This window comes from Myotis daubentonii, chromosome 1, assembly GCF_963259705.1.
Source record: "Myotis daubentonii chromosome 1, mMyoDau2.1, whole genome shotgun sequence".
Taxonomy (NCBI): Eukaryota; Metazoa; Chordata; class Mammalia; order Chiroptera; family Vespertilionidae; genus Myotis; species Myotis daubentonii.
In genome coordinates this window covers 16,833,481-16,857,264 of record NC_081840.1, presented here as the reverse complement: position 1 = coordinate 16,857,264, position 23,784 = coordinate 16,833,481, and the positions used below count along the sequence as shown (strand labels likewise).

The 23,784-nt window shown below is 41.6% G+C and overlaps 1 protein-coding gene across 2 annotated transcripts in view; it reads left to right on the top strand.

The window, feature by feature from the left end:
* TSHR (thyroid stimulating hormone receptor) overlaps nt 1-23,784 on the top strand; it is a 96,592-nt gene that overhangs the window by 37,578 nt on the left and 35,230 nt on the right. For both annotated transcript variants that reach the window (XM_059663781.1, XM_059663870.1), the window contains exons 2-4: nt 7,581-7,652; nt 11,906-11,980; nt 19,902-19,976. In XM_059663781.1, coding sequence (XP_059519764.1) covers nt 7,581-7,652; nt 11,906-11,980; nt 19,902-19,976 — 222 coding nt within the window. The remainder of the gene's footprint in view (nt 1-7,580; nt 7,653-11,905; nt 11,981-19,901; nt 19,977-23,784) is intronic.

The following is a 23,784-nucleotide window of genomic DNA, read 5'->3' as shown; positions in this document are numbered from 1 at the left end:
CAAAAATAATAATAACACTGCTATGAACATAGGGGTACATATATTCTTTATGATTCATTTTTGGGGATTCTTAGAATATATTCTGAGAAGTGGGATTGGTGGATCAAAAGGCAGTTCCATTTTTAATTTTTTGAGGCAACTCCATACTGTTTGCCACAGCAGCTGCACCAGTCTGCATTCCCACCAACAGTGCAGAAGGGTTCCCTTTTCTCCACATCCTCACCAGCACTTGTTATTTATTGATTTATTGATGGTAGCCATTCTGGCAGGTGTGAGATGATATCTCATTGTAGCTTTAATTTGCATCTCTCTGATGATTAGTGACATTGAGCATTTTTTTTTCATATGTCTCTTAGCCATCTGTATGTCCTCTTTGGAGAAGTATCTATTCAGGTCCTTTGCCCATTTTTTAATTGGATTGTTTGTCTTCTTGGTGTTGAGTTGTATAAGTTCCTTATATATTCTGGAAATTAACCACTTATCAGATGTATCATTAATGAATATGTTCTCTCATGTAGTTGGTTCCCTTTTCATTTTCTTGATGGTTTCTTTTGCTGTGCAGAAGCCTTTTATTTTGATGTAGTCTCATTTATTTTTTTGTTTGTTTCCTTTGCCATAGGAGATATATCAGCAAAAATATTGCTACAAGAGATGTCTGAGATTTTACTGCCTATGTTTTCTAGGATTTTTATGGCTTAATGACTTATATTTAAGTCATTTATCCATTTTAAGTTTATTCTTGTGTGTGGTGTAAGTTGGTGGTCCAGTTTCATTTTTTTGTATGTACCTGTCCATCTTAGAAATCATTACTTGAATTTTATTTTAAATTAAATGTTATTTACTTTGGAACACAGAATAAACCCCAAAAGGTTTAGTTAATGTAAGTTATAAATTAGGTCCACATTACCTACAAGCAATGTGTGATCTAACAATGACTATGCCCCAAGACCAATGCCCTATGGCAGTGATGGCGAACCTTTTGAGCTCGGCGTGCCAGCATTTTGAAAAACCTAAACTATGATGCCATGTCACATATAGAATTTTTTTGATATTTGCAACCATAGTAAAAAAAGATTTATATTTTTGATATTTATTTTATATATTTAAATGCCATTTAACAAAGAAAAATCAACCAAAAAAATGAGTTCGCGTGTCACCTCTGACACGCATGTCATAGGTTCGCCATCACTGCCCTAGGACAAGCTCTATAAATAAGACTATCTTTGAGTTTAAGAAACTCAATCTTGGAGAGAACCAAGATGGCGGCATAGGTTAACGCCGGAGTTTGCTGCTTTGAACAACTACTTCAAAAGTGAAACCAAAAAACGGAAGGGACATCACCCAGAACCACAGGAACGCTGGCTGAGTGGAAGTCCTACAACTAGGAGGAAAGAGAAGCGCATACGGACACTCAGAGGAGGCGCAGTGCTGAAGTCAAATTCTGAGGTGCGGAGTGCGCGGAGTGGGCTGGCGGCGGAGGGCGCGGTTGTTGTTTTCAATCGGGAGGGAGTCGCAGACTCTGAGCACCAGATCCGGGCGAGTCTTTAGGGACCCAGACTCAAACGGGAGAAGCGGGACTGTCTGGCTTCGGTCAGAGCGAGTGCAGCTTTCTCTCCGAGCTTTGCAGCGGGTGCTGGGACTCAGAGAGGCAGAGCCCCTGGGGACAGGACTGAGAGCCGCCATAACTGCTCTCTCCGGCCCACCCTGTTGATCCTGTGCGACCCGCCCCGCCCAAGCCCTGCACAGAGGCATTTGCCGGATAGCCTCAGGCAAAGGCTAGATTAGCACCTCCCTAGAGGACAGAAGTTCTCTCACTGCTGACACAGCTGATTCTCATAGCCACTTGGCCTGGAGGTCAAACCCTCCCTGGAATTAGCTACAACAATCAAGATTTATCTATAAGACTGCGAACAAAGACCACTAGGGGGTGCACCAAGGAAGCATAACAAAATGCGGAGACAAAGAAACAGGACAAAATTGTCAATGGAAGAAATAGAGTTCAGAACCACACTTTTAAGGTCTCTCAAGAACTGTTTAGAAGCTGCCGATAAACTTAATGAGATCTACACGAAAACTAATAAGACCCTCGATCTTATATTGGGGAACCAACTAGAAATTAAGCACACACGGACTGAAATAACGAATATTATACAGACGCCCGACAGCAGACCAGAGGAGCGCAAGAATCAAGTCAATGATTTGAAATGCGAGGAAGCAAAAAACATCCAACCGGAAAAGCAAAATGAAAAAAGAATCCAAAAATGCGAGGATAGTGTAAGGAGCCTCTGGGACAGCTTCAAGCGTACCAACATCAGAATTATAGGGGTGCCAGAAGATGAGAGAGAGCAAGATATTGAAAACCTATTTGAAGAAATAATGACAGAAAACTTCCCCCACTTGGTGAAAGAAATGGACTTACAGGTCCAAGAAGCGCGGAGAACCCCAAACAAAAGGAATCCAAAGAGGACCACACCAAGACACATCATAATTAAAATGCCAAGAGCAAAAGATAAAGAGAGAATCTTAAAAACAGCAAGAGAAAGAAACTCAGTTACCTACAAGGGAATACCCATACGACTGTCAGCTGATTTCTCAACAGAAACTTTGCAGGCCAGAAGGGAGTGGCAAGAAATATTCAAAGTGATGAATACCAAGAACCTACAACCAAGATTACTTTATCCAGCAAAGCTATCATTCAGAATTGAAGGTCAGATAAAGAGCTTCACAGATAAGGAAAAGCTAAAGGAGTTCATCACCACCAAACCAGGATTATATGAAATGCTGAAAGGTATCCTTTAAGAAGAGGAAGAGGAAGACAAAGGTAAAGATACAAATTATGAACAACAAATATGCATCTATCAACAAGTGAATCTAAGAATCAAGTGAATAAATAATCTGATGAACAGAATAAACTGTTGAATAGAATCAGGGACATAGAAAGGGAATGGACTGACTATTCTTGGGGGGGAAAGGGGTGTGGGAGATGTGGGAAGAGACTGGACAAAAATCGTGCACCTATGGATGGAGACAGTGGGTGGGGAGTGAGGGCGGAGGGTGGGGCAGGAACTGGGAGGAGGGGAGTTATGGGGGGGAAAAAAAAGGAACAAATGTAATAATCTGAACAATAAAGATTTAATTAAAAAAAAAAAAAAAAGAAACTCAATCTTGTTGGATGATACCCAACAGGTGTTTATCTTATCCTTTGTTTTCCTTTGTCATGGCCCAATTTTCCTCAGAGATTGCAGTCAAACGACTTGTTATTCTCATATCTTTGTAACTTCAGAATCTTGGATCTGGACCAACTGGCTTTCAATCAATCCAATTAAGAGAATGTAAGACTCACATGAGTGAGACTTGTGAGGAAGAAAAGGGAATTTATGAGACCTGAATTTCTGAAATTGTATTAAGGCAGCATTGGGCTTCTTGCTGAATCACTAATATTTGCAAAGGGCTAACAATCTACACTTTTGTCATTCACAACACTTTCTGCCCTCCAAGTTAATAGGTTCTTTTATATTTTTATTTAATATAGTTAGTATATAATATTATCTATAACAATAAAAGGGTAATATGCTAATTAGACCAGACGTCCTTCCAGATGTCATTCTGGACGAAGTGGGGGCCAGAGCGAAGGCCAGGTCCCGGGTGCCTGCCGGCAGCCAGGAGAAGGCCTACTCTTGCACAAATTTTCGTGCATCAGGCCTCTAATATTAGTTATAATAGCTTCAGGTAAGCAATGTAGTGATTTGACATTTTTATACCTCACAATGTGATCACTCCACTAGTTCTAGTAATCATCTGTCACCATGCAGACTTACCACAATATTATTGGCTATATTATTGAATAGGTCCTTTTATTAACTAATTTGGCTCTGCTGAGGCTTTGATTTCGAAAGTCACAGATATAATTATCAATAAGCAGACATGATATACCAAGTAAAAGGAACTGCTACAAATAGGCTGCTAGTAATGTGGTAGTGAAGTGTCGGGGATGGGTTGGGTTCTACTGCCCTGTGATTAGGTCTTAGACATTTATCGAGCCTGTGCCTAGACTGTGAACTTCACAGTGTTTCTCAGGTTTTTTTCCTCTCCCCTTTGTAGGACAGGATGGTTACACTGGGCTGGAGTTGGGCATGTCCCTTCCCCAGGTCCGTTAGGCTGTGGTTACCTAGTTCCCCTGAGGCAGGCCTTGCTAAGAACAGAGTGCTCTGGTGTGTTTCCAAACAGTTCCTCTTCCCCTCCCTCTGCTAGAAGCACAGGGGGATTTTTCTCTGATATTTACTATTAGAACCTGGTCAAGATAATGGAGGTAAATCTCCCAAAATTGTGGAGGTCCCTCTATGACTGGGTCCCTCTGGAGTTTTCAGCTCTCAGAATTGTCCACACTGGGCCTCCAGGGATTTGTCAATCACAGTTCAGGTTTTCGTACCCTGGACACTCATGTTTCCCTCGTGAGCCTCTGCTCTGGGAAGCCGGACCCCCTGTATCTGGCTGTCTCCCCAGTTTGCCCTGTGTCTTCCCTCATGTGTACAAGAAGAGTTGTTGTTTTTTTAGTCTGATCAGCTTTTCCCTTACGGTTAGGATGAAGGGGTGACTTTCAGCACCCTGACAAGCAGGAATGGAAACTGGAAGTGCTAAACACAGGGATGGGCAAAAGTAAGCTTACAGTTGTGAGTATCTAAGACAGTTTATTCTTGTATTATTTATTAATTATTGTATTATTTTCCAAATGAATAACTATAAGCCTACTTTTGCCCACCCCTGTATATTTCAATCACTGCAGAAATTAGTAGTTCAAAGAATGCATAGAACAAGGTAATTGATTGTAGAGAAACAACCCTGAAACCCGGAAAGGAAAATACATAATTTCCATCTAAATCTTCAAATAAAGTAATAAATGAATGATGTATGATTGCCAATTTTTAAATAGCAGAACGGATCCATGGAGGTGGTGCGCACAATGAGACGTTATCTTTTTGCAATGTGAACTAGGATAGTAGGTACACCTTTTTTTCATTCAGGATTCTATTCAAGCAGTTGCTATAGCAAAGACAGGAAGTAAAAAAATGGGCTCCTAGGTGGAGAGACACACTGGAAGGCATGAAGATATCTTAGTATCTATAAGGAAAACAGTCTCAGACTTCTGAAAAGTATCCAAAAAAGAAAACTGGAAGAAAAGCCATAACATACCATGATCCTGAGGAGAATTAGCCCTTGTCTGTTAGCTTTTTCCAAGCTGCAGCAAGTAGATGATTTAATAAGGTACTAGTGGACGAGAACTTAGTTCCAGCAAAAATTTTTAATCTTTAAGATATAGCAAATCCTTTTTTTTTAATATTCACCCAAAGATATGCTTTTTATTGATTTTAGAGAGAAGAAGGGAGGGGGAGAGAGAGAGAGTGAGAAACAGAGAGAGAGTGAGAAACAGAGAGAGTGAGAAACAGAGAGAAATATCAATTGGTTGCTTTCCTTACGTGTCCCAACAGGAGATCAAACCTGTGCCCTGACTGGGAATAGAACCCAAATTTAGATTTGATGTATGTGATGACACTCCAACCAACTGAGCCACCAGGTTAGGGCTCAAATGCATTTAACCTATGTCCTACCTAATAATAGACAAACATGGTAATTGACCATACCTCTGCTATGCTTCCCATTGGCTAATCAGTAGGATATGCAAATTAACTGCCAACAAAGATGGCAGCCAGCAGCCAAGCAGCTGAAGCAAACATGAGGCTTGCTTGCTCCAGTGATGGAGGAAGCCAAGGTTCCCCGCCTGCCGCGGCCCAGCTTTAAGCTACACTCTAAGCAAGAATGTTTCAATTATAGAAGCTAAACAAACCCCAGATACCTGCTTTCAGCCACCACGGCCTCAGAGCTTAGAGCACCAGTGATGGCAACAGAGTTTCAACTATAGAAGCCAAACAAACCCCAGATACCTACTATCATCCACCATGGCCTCAGAGCTGGAGCCGGGCCTCAGAGCTGGAGCTGGCTCTCAGCTCCAGTGATAGCTATAGAAGGTAAATAAATCCCAGAATAAAAAGAAAAAAGAAAAAAGAGGCTGGGAGCTTCAGTCACCCACCAGCCTGAAAATGGCCCTCAGCCCCTCACCCAGACTGGCCAGGAACCCCAGTGGGGACCCCTACCCTGAAGGGGGTGTGGCCAGCCTGAAAACAGCCATCAACCCCTCACCCAGACTGGCCAAACCTCCATAGGGTGAGGGTCCCCACTGGGGGGGGGGGGCTTGTCCAGCCTGCAAACACTCATCAGCCCCTCACCCAGGCTGGCCAGGCATCCCAGCGGGACCCCCACCCTGATCCAGGACACCCTTCAGGGCAAACTAGCCAGCCCCCACCCATGCACCAGGCCTCTATCCTATATAGTAAAAGGGTAATATGCAAATTGACCCTAACAGCAGAAAGACTGGGAATGACTGGTCACTATGACACATACTGACCACCAGGGGGCAGATGCTCAATGCAGGAGCTGCCCTCTGGTGGTCAGTGTGCTTTCACATAGGAGAGCTCTGCTCAGCCACAAGCCAGGCTGACGGCTGCCAGTACAGCGGTGGTGGTGGGAGCCTCTCCTGCCTCCTCAGCAGCACTAAGGATGTCTGACTGCAGCTTAGGCCTGCTCCCCGCTGGCAAGTGGACGTCCCCCAAGGGCTGCCAGGCTGCCAGAGTGATGTCTGATTGCCAGCTTAGGCCCAATCCCCTGGGGAGCAGGCCTAAGCCAGCAAGTGGTCATCCCCTGAGGGGTCACAGACTGCGAGAGGGCACAGGCTGGGCTGAGGGACCCCCTCCCCCGAGTGCACAAATTTTTGTGCACTGGGTCTCTAGTATATATAAAAGCCTAAGCGACCGTTTGACCATACAACCGATTGACTGGTAGCTATGATGTTCACTGACCACCAGGGGGCAGACGCTCAATGTACAGGCATGGAAACATGGAACCGACTGATGAATCTCAGAGATAGGGGGAGGGGAGAGAGTGGGAAGAGATTAACCAAAGATCTTATATGCATACTAGAGGCCCGGTGCATGAATCCCTCAGCCTGGCCTGTGGGGATTGGGCTGAATACGTTCACTGGGCCTCCGACATTCCCTGAGGGGTCCTGAATTGCCAGAGGGTATAGGCCAGGCCAAGGGAACCCACCAGTGCATGAATCCTTGCACCAGGCCTCTAGTTACTCTTAATATTCCAATGGCATTCCAAGACCTTTCCATTGACAAGTGCATGATATGAATTCTGTAGTCCTGATAAACTTATGAATATATGATGTTGTCCTTTAGTTAACACACTGAATATGCTGTTAGACACAGCATACCAGTTTACTGCTAATTCAGAGATGAAGTTTAAAGATTTACTTTCTGCATTTGATTCTCACTCTTAATTCTTGTTTTGTTGAGAAAAAACTGTATTTTGTTTTTTCCTTGTGTATTAATTTTTTTATTATGTAAGATGAAATATATATTGTAAGAACCATCATGCCTCTAGTAATGTGTTTTGTATAATTAAGGTGAGTTATTAGAAAAGTCCAATGAATAAAATTTTAATTGTGTAACTTATTTTTATAGGAAGTTTACAGAGACTCATCTGAAAACCATTCCCAGTCATGCATTTTCAAATCTGCCTAATATTTCCAGGATGTAAGTCATTTTTTTAATATAAAAAAGTTTGCAATGTTCATGCTATGTTCCAAATGTGCTCTATCCAGAAAATTAATCTACATATGCAATGTATATGAAATTTTTAGGTTTGAAATGTTTATTTTGTTTTGCTACATCTCCATTCCCTAATTCCTAAATGATTTTTTAAAGCTAAAATAAATTTTAATTCATTTGGTCTTGAACATTTAATAATTCTTAATGTATTTTAATATATCTTGGGATGTGGCAAAATCTTAGCTGGGAATTTCTCCCATAAACAGATTTCTCTGTCTATAATTGATCTATCCTAATTGCCGATTCTTGACTCACTTTTTACCACTGGTACGAATGCTTACATTTTGCCATAAATGTAGCCAATGATGTCTGATTTCACTATTACCTAATATAACTAATTCCTAAGTGAGTATCTCTAGTCCTGACCTGTTCTTAAAAGCTCAGGCCTGCATTACAACCTTCCTTCCCAATATCATCACCTTGATGTCCCACAAGCAGGACACACTCAGTATATCCCAAAATAAACTCTTCATCTTCCCCTAAACTGCTCCTTCCCTACTCCTCCTTTTAACAGCACTGTCATTTAGTGGCTTGTAAGCTAAAAACTTCAAATTCCCCTACAGCTCTTCCTTTTCCCTCATCTCCCTTATACAATTGCCTATTCTGTGTCTTCCCTTGTCTGTGGAGACTCATATGAGAGGTGTATTACCTGGATGGTGGGGGGTAGTCAGGGAAGGCTTCCTAGAGGAAATGGCACCTAATTTGCAATCTGTATTATCTGACTAAATAATTGAATAAAAAATAAGTAGAAAGAGAGTTCCAAGCAGAAAAGAAAAGCCTTGGCTGTCTGTGAAATTAAACTAAACTTCTTGAGGCTGGGAAGGAACAGTAGAGAAAAATAAGATTGGGAGGAGGTAAGCAGGGCCTGTGAATCATTGGAAGGAGTTTGAAATCTTCCCTAAGGCCAAGCCACTGAATGGTTACAATAGGGAAGTGACAGATCCGATGTTCTAGAAACCTTCCCTTGACTGTGCTGTGGACAAGAGTAGAAGTGGAGCAAGACTGAAGACAGGAAGCCTGTGAGGAGGTTGAATCAGGGCCCTGGGGAAGAGGAGCTGGAGAACTGAATGAGGGTGGTTATTTGGGAATAAAGAAAAAGTGACAAGATTTGAGAAATAAATAGGAATACATAATAAATTAGAAAGTTGATTGATTTGGAAGGGGAGGGAGATGGAGAAGAATTTCATTCAATTTCTAACTCGGACACCTGTGTGGCTGATGAGCATATTTGCCAAGATAGAGAAGTTTTCCGTACATTTGCTGTGGAGATGCAGGGGGTAAGTTAGGAATTCATTTGGGGGCATATGACATTTGAGGTGCCTTTGGCACATCAAAGTAGACATTAGGACATAATTTTTTCATTCATTCATTCAGGAAATATTTATTCAGTCCATATTATGTGCCAATTGTTGTTCTAAGAGATAGACATATACCAGGGAACAAATGGACAAAGATCTGTGCCCCTGGTGGAGCTTTCATTTGAATGGAAGGAGATAGACAATGAATCAAAAACATAACAAATATATATATAGTAATTTAGAAGGGATTTGCAGATATGGTAAAAAGGAAAAAAAGCAGAGTAAGGAGGACTAGAAGTGGGTATGTTGGGGTTCTTAAGGATAAGATCTGGGTGGACACTAGACTTAGAATCATGATCAGGTATTTGTAACTGGGAACAGGGAAAGGAGTCGGTAGAGCGGGAGAGGCTAAAATAAAGTGAAGAAAGAACAATTTTTAAGAGCACCAAGGAGAGGGATTGACCTTCTACCAAAGATGGTGACTTTTTACATTGCAATAAGAAAAGTAATAGTAAGAGATGGGGCAGGGGCAGGTAAATTAATAGGCTTATTGAAAGGGAATGCAAGAAATCCTTATCTCAAGGTTTCTTTCTTTTCTATGAATTATTAAAAGAGCATACTCTCAACCATAAAATAAATTTAAAAAAATAAAAAGAGTATGTACTAATATTGAGGGTAGAGCTGGCAGAGTTAGAAATTTGAAAAGGTTTGAAATGAACGTGATGAGCAATTAAAGAAAGCAGGTTGACTGAGATATTTAAAGGTCTTGCTGAAGACTCCTCCAGGGAGACTGTGCTAGATTCTCCAGTCTGGGTTAAGTGTGTCCTGAACCCCACCAAAGCATTTATCACCCTATATGTTAATCCCATTTACCTGCCTGTACCTCCCATTGCTGTGAGTTTCTGGAAGCTAGGGAACATGTCTGTTTGGTCATTTGTTTAATGAAAGCACACACACATACATCATACATGAATAATCATCAAAGATATATATAGGAGGCAACAGAGAGATCACCAAGGAGACCCTAGGTAGGTTTTCCTGGGACAGTACAAATTCTCACCTAGTATTCTGGCATACTATTAGCACCCTGTTTTAACTCACAAAAATAACCTGTTTTGGATGATAAATGTTATGTTCGCCCTAGTGATTACATAAGACTTAAATGGTAAGAAAAAATTTGAGGAAGAAGTAGGATCTGATTTTTCTTGGTTATAAAAATGGGATTAGCAAGTAGAGAATCACTCCTCTCATCCCTCTGATAAATGGTTCCTACAAGTTGGCTCCCCCAATAAAACCTTGAGAAAGCTCTGCACTTCTGAACTAACTAAGTCAAGAGAAAATTTGGAGCAAATGGATATGATGCAAAGTTAGATGAACAAGTTTGCAGCCTTCAAAATTAATCTTGTCTTTCAGATTGCTCAGCTTTATCCGTTATAAATCCCCACAATCTCTACACAATAAATTAATCCTTTTCAACTCCTATTGCTTTCTCTATGTTTTAGAGATGATATTTGGATCAAAATAATTTATGTAATGTTATCCACAAGTGGCAATATCTTAGGAGACCTGATAAATCAAAAGGATAACTGTTTACAGAATAGGCCATATAAAACAAAAATCACAGGACCTTTAGAATATTCACAATAACCATGGTAAAAACTCAAATGTAACAGTCAGAGGTCTTCTTAATAAGATTGTGTTAATGAAAATATTTTACTGACAGATTCAGTATACACCAGTGGTTCTCAACCATGCCTACACATTAGAGTCATCTGAAAAGCTTTACATAATAAAAGTGTTTGTCCCATCCCTGAGAAAAAGTTACTTAATTGTCCTGGACCAAGTTTTAGACATTTCTGTGTTCTAAAAACCTTCCAGATAGTTCAATTGTATGGCCAGAGTTGAGAATCTTCACTAGGGCTACATGTGGACATCATCTGTCAATTGTTAATTTTCCCAAATGTCATAGAAATGACTCTCAATAAAAATCAATCACTGAATTTGTCTGTGTTAGTCATTCTCATTACAAGATGGAATTTGAGGAGATTATTTGAAATGTCATCCCTTATGTATTCTTATAGGTAGACGTTTCTCTTTCCACCACTTTAGTACTTAAAAACTTTTATTTGATTTATCTTTTGCTCCTAAAGTTCAAAACAAACCTTAAATTTTCAACTTCATCAAAATCAAGAATAGAAGTATAGAGATAATATGTAGTCACCACCCTCTGGAATGTTCCACTAGCAACGTGGATTTCGTTTCATCTTCTTTGAAACTACCTCTCTAATTCCATGCTATTAGGTACTCCATGAAAAATGTCTCATTCATTTTTCCCATGTCTTTCATGTTGTGCTATTTTGAGCAACTCGCCTATTGATTCATTCACTTAATACATATTTATTGGGAGTCTACTACATGTCAAGCACTGTGATAGGGACTCAGAATTCAATGGCCACCAGAAACCAACATGTTTCTCCATTTCAGAGAATTTTCAGTGTAATAAGACAACACAAATCAAATATTATCCTAACAGTTGCCAAGTTGCTCTGTGATAATTAGGGAAAGGAATTCATGGTAATATGAGGATATATTACAGGAAATTTGAACCAATCAGGAAATTTGGGAAAAGCTTCTAAAAGAAGTATCAGTTAAATGAAACCTGAAAGGTCAATAGGACTTCATGTATTGGGAAACTTTTAGGTGTCACAGGATCTAAAAACAGTAGTAACTAATTATAACATAATTAGGGAGAAACCATGAGGTTTGCATATGTTTTATGATCTGGGAAGCCCATGACAAAGATGTTACATCAAAATAGTATTCTTGGAGTTCACAACCCTACTAACTTCTTACTTTGTCTTATATTTTTGTGATTTTCAGCTACTTATCCATAGATACAACTCTGCAGAGGCTGGAATCACATTCATTCTACAATTTGAGTAAATTGACGCACATGTAAGTACAATGAAAAATGGAGCATAGACCCAAGTTACTGCCACTTTTGATTGCTAATTTGGGGGTTCCAGACGGCAGTGACAGCCCAAGTATGGCTGACAGGAAGACCATATGGGGAGGTCCTTAGGTTACATGATGATGCAGAAGGGCCCACCTGAGCCTAGCCTTCTAGCAACCCCCAGGCATTGAACCCACACCAGAATAATCCAGACAGGAGCTGAATGTCAACCAGCAATCCCCGTGGATCGCACATGGAACAGAAGAATAGCCCAGTTAAGCACTGCCTGAAATCCTAATCCACAAACTTGAGCTGTAATAAAATGATTGTTATTTTAGCCACTTTGTTTGGGGTCATTTGATAGCCAGGCCGTTATATATCAGTTAACAATTGGTAAAAGACATTGAGGATTGGCAAGAGAAAATTACAAGACTGGCAGGTTTCTTTGTAAGTTATTGAGGGTTCTAAGTGGAAATAAACCAATTTTTTTCCTGAGTTTTAAACTTCAGCTGGGATAATATTTGGATTCAAAAGTGTTTATCAGATAAAGACTTATACCTGTAAAATGAAACTCTGGTCAATTCCATCTTCTATTTCATTTCTTCTATAACAAAGTCAATAGCATATAGACCAGCGGTTCTCAATCTTCCTAATGCCGCGACCCTTTAATACAGTTCCTCATGTTGTGGTAACCCCCAACCATAAAATTATTTTCGTTGCTACTTCATAACTGTAATTTTGCTACTGTTATGAATCGTAATGTAAGTATCTGATATGCAGGATGTATTTTCATTGTTACAAATTAAACATAATTAAAGCATAGTGATTAATCACAAAAACAATATGTAATTATATATGTGTTTTCCGATGGTCTTAGGCGACCCCTGTGAAAGGGTCATTCGCCCCCCAAAGGGATCGCGACTCACAGGTTGGCGACCCACAGGTTGAGAACCGCTGATATAGACGGTTGCTGTTTTGCTCCTAATAGCTACCAACTACTGAATGCCTTTTGTGGGAAAGCACTCTGCTAAAAGTGCTTCACATATACTGTCCCATTTAATCTCACTAAGCCTCAGTTTCCCCCATGTAAAATGAAGATGGTAACACATAGCTGACAGAGCTCTTGCCCACGTTACTCAGCTAAGAAATCACAGTCAGAATTTGAAACCAATAGTGTCTGCCTCCAAAACTAATGCAAGCATAATAATATCTCTTTAATGAAAACCAGACATAATTAAAGAAACCACTGCCTTCAGAAGGATGTTTTTATTTTTATGTATTTTTTTTAAATCACAAGTAAATAAAAATTCTACAGCTAGGTAGGTCAAATGTGTGATTTTTGGCAGATAGTGAAAAGACTTAATTTTGCTGATTCACTAAATTGAATCAAGTGGTTTATTGGAGGTCTTAGAACACAAGTGTTAGTCCCAAGCATTATATAATCATAAGAGTAGTAATACGTATCTTCCAGGCCAGTTGAAAAAAAATCACTTTTATAAAGTCCTACTTCTAGTAGAAAATCTGCTGATAAACTTACATTTTCCTCATCTGGTGACTGGTCAACTGTTCAACCAATCAACGTGTAATATGCTAATGATATGCTAAGGCCACTCAACCGCTCGCTATGACGTGCACTGACCACCAGGGGGAAGACACTCTGGTAGGTTAGCTTGCTGCTGGGGTCCAGCCGATCGGGACTGGGTGAGATGGGGCTGGACATGCCCTGGAGTCCTCCCGTGGTTCCTCCCCAGCCCCGATTGTGCACTGGTGGGGTCCCTCAGCCTGGCCTGCACCCTCTTGCAATCTGGGACCCCTTCAGGGATGTCAGAGAGCTGGTTTCAGCCCGATCCCTCAGGCCACTCCCCTCAGGAGGGCACCCAGATGCAGGGTGGTGGGGGGACCTCCCAGATTGGGACTGATTGGGTAAGAGCCTGCAGCAGGTGCAGTGCGGTGGAGATGAGTGGGAGCGGCATGTGGGAGCTGCAGGCAGCGTTGGCTGCGGGTTTTGGCCTGATCCCCGCAGGCCACCCAGAGGGACCCCACCTGTGCATGAATTCATGCACCAGGCCTCTAGTATATATACATATCTTTTTATTGATTTTTAGAGAGAGGACAGGAGAGAGATAAAGAGATAGAAACATAGATGAAAGAGGAACATCATCATTTGGCTGCCTCCTGCACACCCCCTACTGGGGAATCAAGCCTGCAAACCCAGACATGTGCCCTGACTGGTAATGGAACAGTTGACCTCTTGGTTCCAGGGTCAATGCTTAACTGCTGAGCCACATTGGCTGAGCCCAGTTTTCATTTTGGTGCTGTATGGCATTTAAATTATTTAAAGCAACACAATGATGGCTTTGCCAATATATACACATCTTCTTTTTAAAGAAATTAAAGTGTCTATTTCCCTTTATCTCCCAAAGAATGCGGTAAAGTTGTACATAATAGATGTCCAATAATTATTCCTTTAATGTTAATGACTCTCTCCCTGCTCTGTTCAACAGAGCAAGCAGACCTAGAAAAAGTCAGAGTGGCCTGCCTCCTTTTTTTTTTTTTTTTTTTTTTAACTATTGGCACTTAAAAGCTGACTAGCAAAAAATTGAGAATCAAAATAAAGTAAGAGTTAAAAAGAAGCTGAGAGCTAGGTTTCTGGCTAATGTTCTTCAGTTTCTCATTTTAAACAATATCCTCTTACACATTATTACATCTGTATTTCTTTAAAGTCCAGCTACGCTGACAGAGGCAGCTTCTCTTTGCTTCAGGTATTTGATTCTAACTCAGAGTGCCGGCCCCGAGCACGTCTGACGCTTTCTCATCTCCCTTGGCCCATCTGCTCCGCAGGTGAAATGCCAACTCAGCTTCATGATTCGCTTCCCAGCTTGGCATCTTCACTCATGGACTGGGGGTGTCTAGGGTGTGGGCACATATCTCTAAGCCTGAGGATCCCAGTCCAGTGTCATGATCGAATGCCTGTCAAATAACTGAGGTAGGAAGGGGACACAGGGCAGTGGAAGGAAATCAGTAATTGGAAAATTCCTTAATTAGAAGGGTTTTAAGCCACCATCTCTCCTCTTTTTGCCCCTTGTCCCCCCAACCTGAGAACTCCCTCCTCTCACACTGCTGGTTTCCCACATTCTTAGGGATTAGGCTGGGCTACTGAGTGCCCACCACAATGCCAGTTGTTCTGAATAAGCCAATTTCTGTTCTTGGCTCTTGTTGAGACTTGACAAATGTTTCTCAGAAAAAGAAAACAGAATCTAGACATATGATTAAATGAACCTAATGTGTGCTAAATTACTAATCTGCTGGCTTGTGAAAACACCACACACTGGGCATCAATATTATATTTTTTATCTAAATGTCCATTTTGTTTGAAATCTAATGAAGGGAAATTCAGCAAGGGTGTGTATTTAAATTTCTTCTTAGTAATGGTAGATGATTTCCTTTAGACATTTTTTTAAAGCTGAATTTGGAGTTAGAAGTCCTAGATCAAGATCCAGCGTTGCCTCTAACGGTTCAACAGGAGACCAGGCACATCACCTTCCTAAACTTGCCTCCACTGTTTTGTCTGCAAAACGAGGATGATACTACCTGCTTCACTGAAGTCAGTCCTGCCATCCCTCGCTGCCAGACCATCCCAATAGATGTACCACCAGTCCCTTTTTGTCCTCGACTCTCCCAAGGCTGGGCTTCTCTAATCAATAAGCATCATGAGCCTCAAATATTTCCCGACACAGCTAAGTCGCCCCTCTCCATAGACAAGCATACTTGAAGAATTGCACAGACTACCTAGCCCTGCATTTTTTTTTTTTAAATTTTTGACATAGACGACCTATTGCTTCACTTTTTCTTTTAACTTGAGGACTTTTTGCATGCCTTTTATAACATGTTTTTCTTCTTTTAAACAAGATACAATAAAAAGTAGAAATCACACACTCTTAGCCTCCAAACCTACCTACAGAGATGACCACTATCAACAATATACTCTATATTTTAAGAACTGTATTGATGCTTATTGTATTGGCTTGGGTAGACTAATTAAGAAATAGACAAACATACAAATGTAGGCCAGCCCTAAGGTAACAGAAGTTTATTTCTTGCTCATGGGACAGTCCCAGGTGAATGAGAGGGTGGGCAGGGTAGCCCTCCCTCAGGCAGTCACCCAGGGATCCAGGCTGCCGATCTAGAGGCCCCTCCACCTTCAGCTGTGTTCACACCTACAATAGAGGACATCTCCATTCCAACCCCTATGCTCCATTTACATAGAGGTTTTCTTTCTCTAGATGTCTCCAGCTTCCTGGCAGCGTAGCTACCCTCCTGTACGCTTGGGCCACAATCACTAACTCTAAATTGTATAATTCAAATTCAACCTCCCTGACATGCCTGGAACTCATTCAAATTTGGACCCCTCTTTCATCCTTCTCCTATTATCAGAGGTTCTGTGGTACTTTCCTCTACTCCTCACTTTCTTTCTTTGAAAAGGTTTTACCAGCTGCTTTCACTTCTGACATTGTCTCCATTTGGCTAAACTTGCTTGCTTCAGCAGAGATTTTATTCTTTCTAGCTTTATTGAGTTATAATGAACAATATAACACTGTGTAAGTTTAATGTACAAGGTTTTGATTTGATACATTTACATATTACAAAATGACTTCCACCACAGTATTAGCCAACACCTCCATCCTGTCACATATAGTAATTACCTTTTTTGGGAGTATGAGAGCATTTAAGATCTCTCTTAGCAACTTCCAAGTGCATAATACAGTATTTTTGGCTACAGTCATCGTGCTGTACATTAGAGCCCTGGAATTTGTTAATCTTGCAATTGGAAGTTTGTTCCCTTTGATCAATATCTCCTCCTCTTCACCCCACCCCCAGCTTCTTGTAACCAACTCCCAGCTCTATTTCTCTGGGTTCAACTTTTTTAGATCCCACATATAAGTGATATCATATAGAGTTTATCTTTCTCTCAGCACAGATTTTTTTTTTAATTCACTTGTGCACAAGGGTTGAGCTATCTTCTCACCTCAGAAAGCGACTTCTTTTCCTTGGTGTTTTCTTGAGCTATCACTTGTTCATCTTACGTTTCCCCCCAGAAATCCAGTTTCTCTTTGTGTCTCCCCATCTCCTGCAGCCTCTCCCACTTCTCTCTCCTCTCACAGCACCATGTCAGTTGCAGCCCATTTAACCAGCTGTAACCAGCAGCAGGGCCTCCTTTGCCTTGTGTTCCTTACCTCTAACACCAATTCGGTTGGGCTGCACTTCCTTTCCTTGTAACATTCTCTTTGGGTCAGTCCCTGAAGTCTGCTTATGTAAGGGTAGTCTCTAATGGAACAATTTTCCTGGCTACAAACCACAGTTTCCACACTCTACCAAATAGTTTACATTTGATTGTCTCGGACAAGAGTTCAAACCCTCCTCTTCAAATGGGGAGCTCTGACAGGCAGTGTATTGTTCACCGCGCAGAGACAGAGCTCTGCCTTCAGAGAATCTGCCCGTCTCTCCAAGGACTATGAGATCGTGCAGTCAGGTGGCCAGCGACCCAGTTTACCCAGGACAGAGGGAGTTCCCGGGGTAGAGGGCTCTTTGTTTCAACCTAGAACAAAAATTTAAAGTGGGTCTTTCAATGCAGGGTCTTGGCTGGATAAAGATCATGATGTGATAGGTTAGGATTAGTGGAAACAAGGCAAAGATTTTGAGGTGGGGATTCGAAGGATTTGGCGATATAAACTGTTGATGCTTTCTGTTGAAGCATTGATGGGTCTTTCAAGAAGTTCCCATAATGAACAATAAAGTTATTTGCCTGGGAAAAAGTTATGGTAATGAAGACAATGGGCCAGTAAGGTTATGTTAATATAGACAGTAAACTGAGGTGGAGAGAGGGTAGATGGTTTCTCTCCTCCAAGTTAATTCCATCCTCTCTTTTTCAAGGTCAAGAACTTTAGTCAAAAACCAAACCTTGTGTTTTGTTGTTGTTTTGATTTTACATTTGGTACGAACATTATAGCACTTCCAATCCAAGTTCTTGATTCTGCTCTAGCTTTCATTCCACTTAGGAGAACAGCAATCCTATATAATAAAAGGCTAATATGCTAAGTGTTGGGTCATCCATTCAACCAATCAAAGCATAATATGCTAATGATATGCTACAGCCATTCAACCACTCGCTATGATGTGCACTGACCACCAGGAAGTAGACGCTCCAACTGGTAGGTTAGCTTGCTGCTGGCATCCAGCTGATCGGGACTGAGCAAGAGGGGCCGGACATACCCTGAAGCCCTCCCATGGTATCTTCTTGGCTGGCCAACCTCTCATGTCCCTCCCCAGCCCCAATCATGCACCAGTGGGGTCCCTCAGCATGACCTGTGCCCTCTCACAATCCAGGACCCCTGCGGGGGGGGGGGGGCGGGGGGGAGCGTCAGAGAGCCGGTTTTGGCCTGATCCTGCAAGCCAGACCGAAGGACCCCACTGTTGCACGAATTAGTGCACTGGGCATCTAGTAACAAAATAATCATTTATAGAGCCCTCACTGTGTGCTGGGTCACATGTCAAATTCCTTATGGGCATTATTTAGTCCTAACAAGAGTCCTATGGAACAGGTGCTGTTATTGTTCCCATTTACATATGAGGAAACTGTGGCTCAAAAAGGTCAAGGAACCTGCCCAGGTTATGCAGCCAGCAGTGGCAGAGCCAAGGTTCGATCCCAGGTCCACCTGACTATTCAGCAATAGAAAGTAGTCAACTCCTGACACATGCTACACATGGATGAACCTCACAGACATTATGCTAAAGGAAAGAAGCCAGACATGGAAGACTACATATTTGTCATCTCTTTGATATGAAATGCCCAGGTAAGGGACATGTATAGAGATAGAAAGCAGATTAGTGGATCCTCCGCATGGCAGAGAGGGTGGGAATTAACTGCAAATGGGCCTATGGTTACTTTTGTCATTGATAGAAAGGCCCTAAAACTGGATTGTGACAATGGTTGCACAATTTCACAAATTTACCAAAAATTATCTAATGACATACCTGCAATGCATGAATCTTACAGAAACTCCCCTTCACTAAAACCATTAAAAACAAAATTCCAGAGGCCAGATTCTAAGTCTTCGAATTGTCACCATCAACAACTAAATGTAGGTTCCTTTAGTCATCAAGCCTGAGGAAAGGCTGTGTGCGGGACCCTCCATCCTCTTCATACAAGCATGGGGAGTGCCTTGAAACTCTTAATCAGTATAGTATGTTGACTACATTTAATTTTACCAATGATAGCCATTTCTAACCACCACCAATTTCACTAATGCTAACTGTGATGAGCATGCATATAAAGCCAACCACGTAAGTTACAGGCATACGTGATATCACACCATGTAAGTTACAGAAATACATGATACTATATATACCACATATGCTGAAGAGTCTTAAATGACTGACATAGAAAAATAAACCCAAGGGAACTGTTGACATGACATCCATTGAAATAGCGATTGACGGAGAGCTCTCACCACCCTCATTACCTTGCTGCCATCCATCTAACCCATTCAACCTCCCACCCAGGGCAGGACACTTGCTACAGTGAACAATAAAGATTTCTGTCTTCCACAAGTCACTGAAGAGACTTTTCTTTCCTATTTACATCTAAGAGTTTGAAAAGGCTTTGAGACTGCAATTAAGAGAAAAGTTGCCCCTAAATTCAAAGAAACTGAAACTAAGCCAAGGATGTGAGAAGGTTGAACAGCTTTTGTGTCCCTGTGAGGAGCCAGCAGTCCTTTGTTGGCCATGACTCCCGGCAGGAACCGTCTGTGGGTTGCCATGTCAATGTGTATTCCTCTCATGTTAAAGCTGACTTATGTTGTTTTATCTTTAATAAGAACAGAAATGGATGTATTATGATGAATGTGCTCCTTGTAACTTTTATAGAGAGATTCGGAATACAAGAAGCTTAACGTACATAGACCCTGGTGCCCTAAAAGAGCTGCCTCTTCTGAAGTTCCTGTAAGTATTAACTCCATTCCAATCCCATTTTTTAAAAAAATTTTCTAGATAATTATGTTATTATCTACCAGAATTCTCCCTAGGATGATGTGGGCTGGGACCGTTTGAGTGGTTTAATTTCTGAGACAAATCATATCCTATGATTTACTTCCCACCCTTTCCCATCAGGCAAGGTATCCGGTGAAATGATCCACATTTTAGAAAACCAGTTCAAAGGTTAGCAACATACTGCTGGGACCAGATACCTGTTCCCAGAAACATGAAGGAGAAAATGCCATCATGTATAGGGTATCCTCCCAAAATGTAACTAAGTCGTTAGAAAGGCAGTGTTTATTAAAATACATTTCATTTTCACCCTAGCCAGTTTGGTGCAGTGGATAGAGTGTTGGCCTGCAGACCGAAGGGTCCCAGGTTTGATTCCAGTCAAGGGCACATACCCAGGTTGCAGGCTCCTTCCCAGCCCAGGCCTTGGTTGAGGTGCATGCAGGAAGCAACCAATCAATGTGTTTCTCTGACATCAACGTTTTTCTCTCTCTTCCACTCTCTCTAAAAATCAGTGGAAAAATATCCTCAGGTGAGGATTTAAAATAATAAATAAAAGACATTTTATTTTCAAAGTTGAGCGACCAGCTGTTAAAGTGTGTATACAAATAGGGGAACACATTTATATATAGTCTTTTAAGTGGAGTAGAACAGAACAAAACAAAACAAAAAACCCTGAGAGCCCCCTGGTCAATTTTATTAGAAAATGGGTATCACAACAATAGTAGAGTGGCTGCTGCACAGCAAAAATAAAAAATCCACAAAGGATAAAATCTATTCTCTTAGAGGTTGTAGGGATAAAAATGGGTGGAACAGCACCTGCTGCCTTGCTTTGGTGACACCTTCATCATACCTCTACGAGAGCAGGAACCATGTTTGTGTTCCCTGTTCTTTTTGACTGCTGAGCAGAGTACGTGCTCAACAACAGTGTGTTCACTGGATGTCTACATGTGGCCTCAGGTCCTCCAGGCACCAGCTGGAAGAACCCCTCCTACCTTCCCTCTTTCCTGCTCACATGTGTTGTAAAAGATAAGAAGGAAAAAAAATATATGAGGGGAAAAAGTGAATCAACCTTAATTCCAATGCCCAGAAATAATCACTATTAATACAGCTTATTTCCATCTAGGAATTTTTAAATAGAAGTATATAGCCATATATATTTTATGAATATAGTCTTGAAGGATGAATGCCGGGAGCCGGTCCATCCTTGCTGTTTCAAGGGACCTGGCATATATGGCATACGGTTCTTAATATGTTTGCTCACCTTCTTGGCGCTGTGTTTTAACCAAGGTCACCTCTCCGAGAAAGGTTGAATCCCCAGGTAGGGATTTTCCCCTAAAGTTAGGGAGGGAATAAAACCTCTTAACTAAGTGCCAGGCGGGTAATTAATCATTTTAACTATGAACAATCATGCTTAAGCTACATAATCTTTACTCCCTGGAATGGAGATAAGAAATGCCCTAACCTTTGGAATAGAGATTGATAGGATTGGAATCAACTGGTATAAATACAGATGCAACAAGACAACAACAGACAGAACTAGGAAGACAGAACCTAGGCACAGAACCTACAAAGAACGTTCTCTAGAGACAGTGAGAGACAGAACTTAGAAGACAGAACCAAGAGAGACAGAACCTAGGCACAGAACCTACACAGAACATTCTCTAGAGACAGAAGAACTTCGCTGGAGAGAACATGGCAAAAGATCCTGGACAGAAACTGGCCTCAGAACCTAGAGACAGAACCTAGCGAGAGAACATGGCAAAAGATCCTGGACTGAACCTGACTACAGAAATTGGCAAGAGAACCTGACTAGAACCTGGTGACTGAACCTGGCTGGAGAACCTGGACAGAACCTGGCTGGAGAACCTAGCGAGGGAACATGGCTACAGAACCTGGCTGGAGAACCTGGAGAACCTAGCAAGAGAACATGGACACAGAACCTGGCTGGAGATCCTAACCAGAACTTCACTGGAGATCCTGAACAGAACTTGGCTGGAGACCCTGACAAGAGAACCTGGCTATGATGATCACCTGAGCGCTGCCTCTGTGTCATTCCTTCTTCGCCAACTCCGTCTACACCTTTGGGGACCCCTGGACCCGCTGGGGTTGGACCCCAGCAGATGAATTGAAGTTATCCAGGAAAAGAAGGGGGTTGAGGTAGAAAAGAAATACAGATGGATGGCAAAGCATGGTAAAGACTCAAAGCCATGGAACCACATGGCTTATTTGGGGGAACTATGAATAGTTCAGTGTTGAAGAGGTGGGAGTGGGAGATGCCGGAAGAATAGAAAAGGACTTTGATGGGTTATGTGGCTGAAGGGGTATCTGGGGAGTGACAAAAACTTATGGGACAAGGCAGTCACTTCTATATGGACTTAGTGTTTCAATCAATCACTCTTCGATATGATGATCTCCTGCTATGTGCAAGGCTCTGTGGGGAACACAGAGGATAGTAAAGCATTGTCCTTGCCTTCAAAAAGCTTACATTCTAGTTGGGGAAGATACTACATATGACATTGAAAAGTTCCTCCCATACAGGAGAATAACAGTAAGTGAAAAATGAGAGGAACATACATTATTTGGGGGTACAGGCCATTAGAGAAGACATCAAAAAGGAGATGGACTTGTCTAGGGTTTTGAAGAATAGAGGAGTCCTGATACAAGTCCCTAATCTGGCATCTCAGCCCTTCCCTTGGGCCTTTTCCCCCTGGTCTTCCATGTGAACTGCTATTGCAACTGAGCTAGCTTGTTTCCTGTGCTTCGATTATACCTCATGGACCCTCATGTCTCTCCTTTGTTATTTGCAAAGTCCCATTTGCTCAAAGTCCCATTTGAGACCTCTGGCTCCTGCTTCGTCTTCAAATCCTATGTCTTCCCTCTAGAGCAGTGGTTCTCAACCTTCCTAATGCCGCGACCCTTTAATACAGTTCCTCGTGTTGTGGTGGCCCCCAACCATAAAATTATTTTTGTTGCTACTTCATAACTGTAATTTTGCTACTGTTATGAATCGTAATGTAAATATATGATATGCAGGATGTATTTTCATTGTTATAAATTGAACATAATTAAAGCATAGTGACTAATCACAAAAACAATATGTAATTATATATGTGTTTTCTCGATGGTCTTAGGCGATCCCTGTGAAAGGGTTGTTCAACCCCCAAAGGGGTCGCGACCCACAGGTTGAGAACCACTGCTCTAGAGGAAGTCAGGTCAGAATTTGCCTGAGAAAACCCACCAGTGGAACTGGAGTGTTCTCTACTGGAAGACTTTCTTTAAAGCTTCACTGATAGTGGCTAGATCTCACCCATCTGTTTCTACTACCTACATTCTAGTAGCTGCAACAGATGTTAAACCAATCTGGGAGGCATCAGAGCCTGAGAGTTTCTGTATTCATGCTGTTCATGCACATCTTTTCATTTTGGCATTTTGCCCTGATGATACAAACTATGGGAAGTGATGATGTGTTTGATTGCTTTCCTTCCTTGGCTGGACGCACCTGTTAAATGGTACTGCTGCCATGGTGCCCCCAGTGACTACCTTGGGCATTCTTGGCAAAATAATGAACACAATATAATGTAGAGTTGGAAAGAGAAAGCTTGGCTTCGAGTTGGGCAAGCCAAGCTTGTATTGTCTTCCTTTCCCATCTTCCCTTTATTTTATCCCCCAGACACACACAGGTACACCCACAATGTGCTCCAATTAAAATAAGGAAGAGAGAGAGAGAGAGAGAGAGAGAGAGAGAGAGAGAGAGAGAGACCTG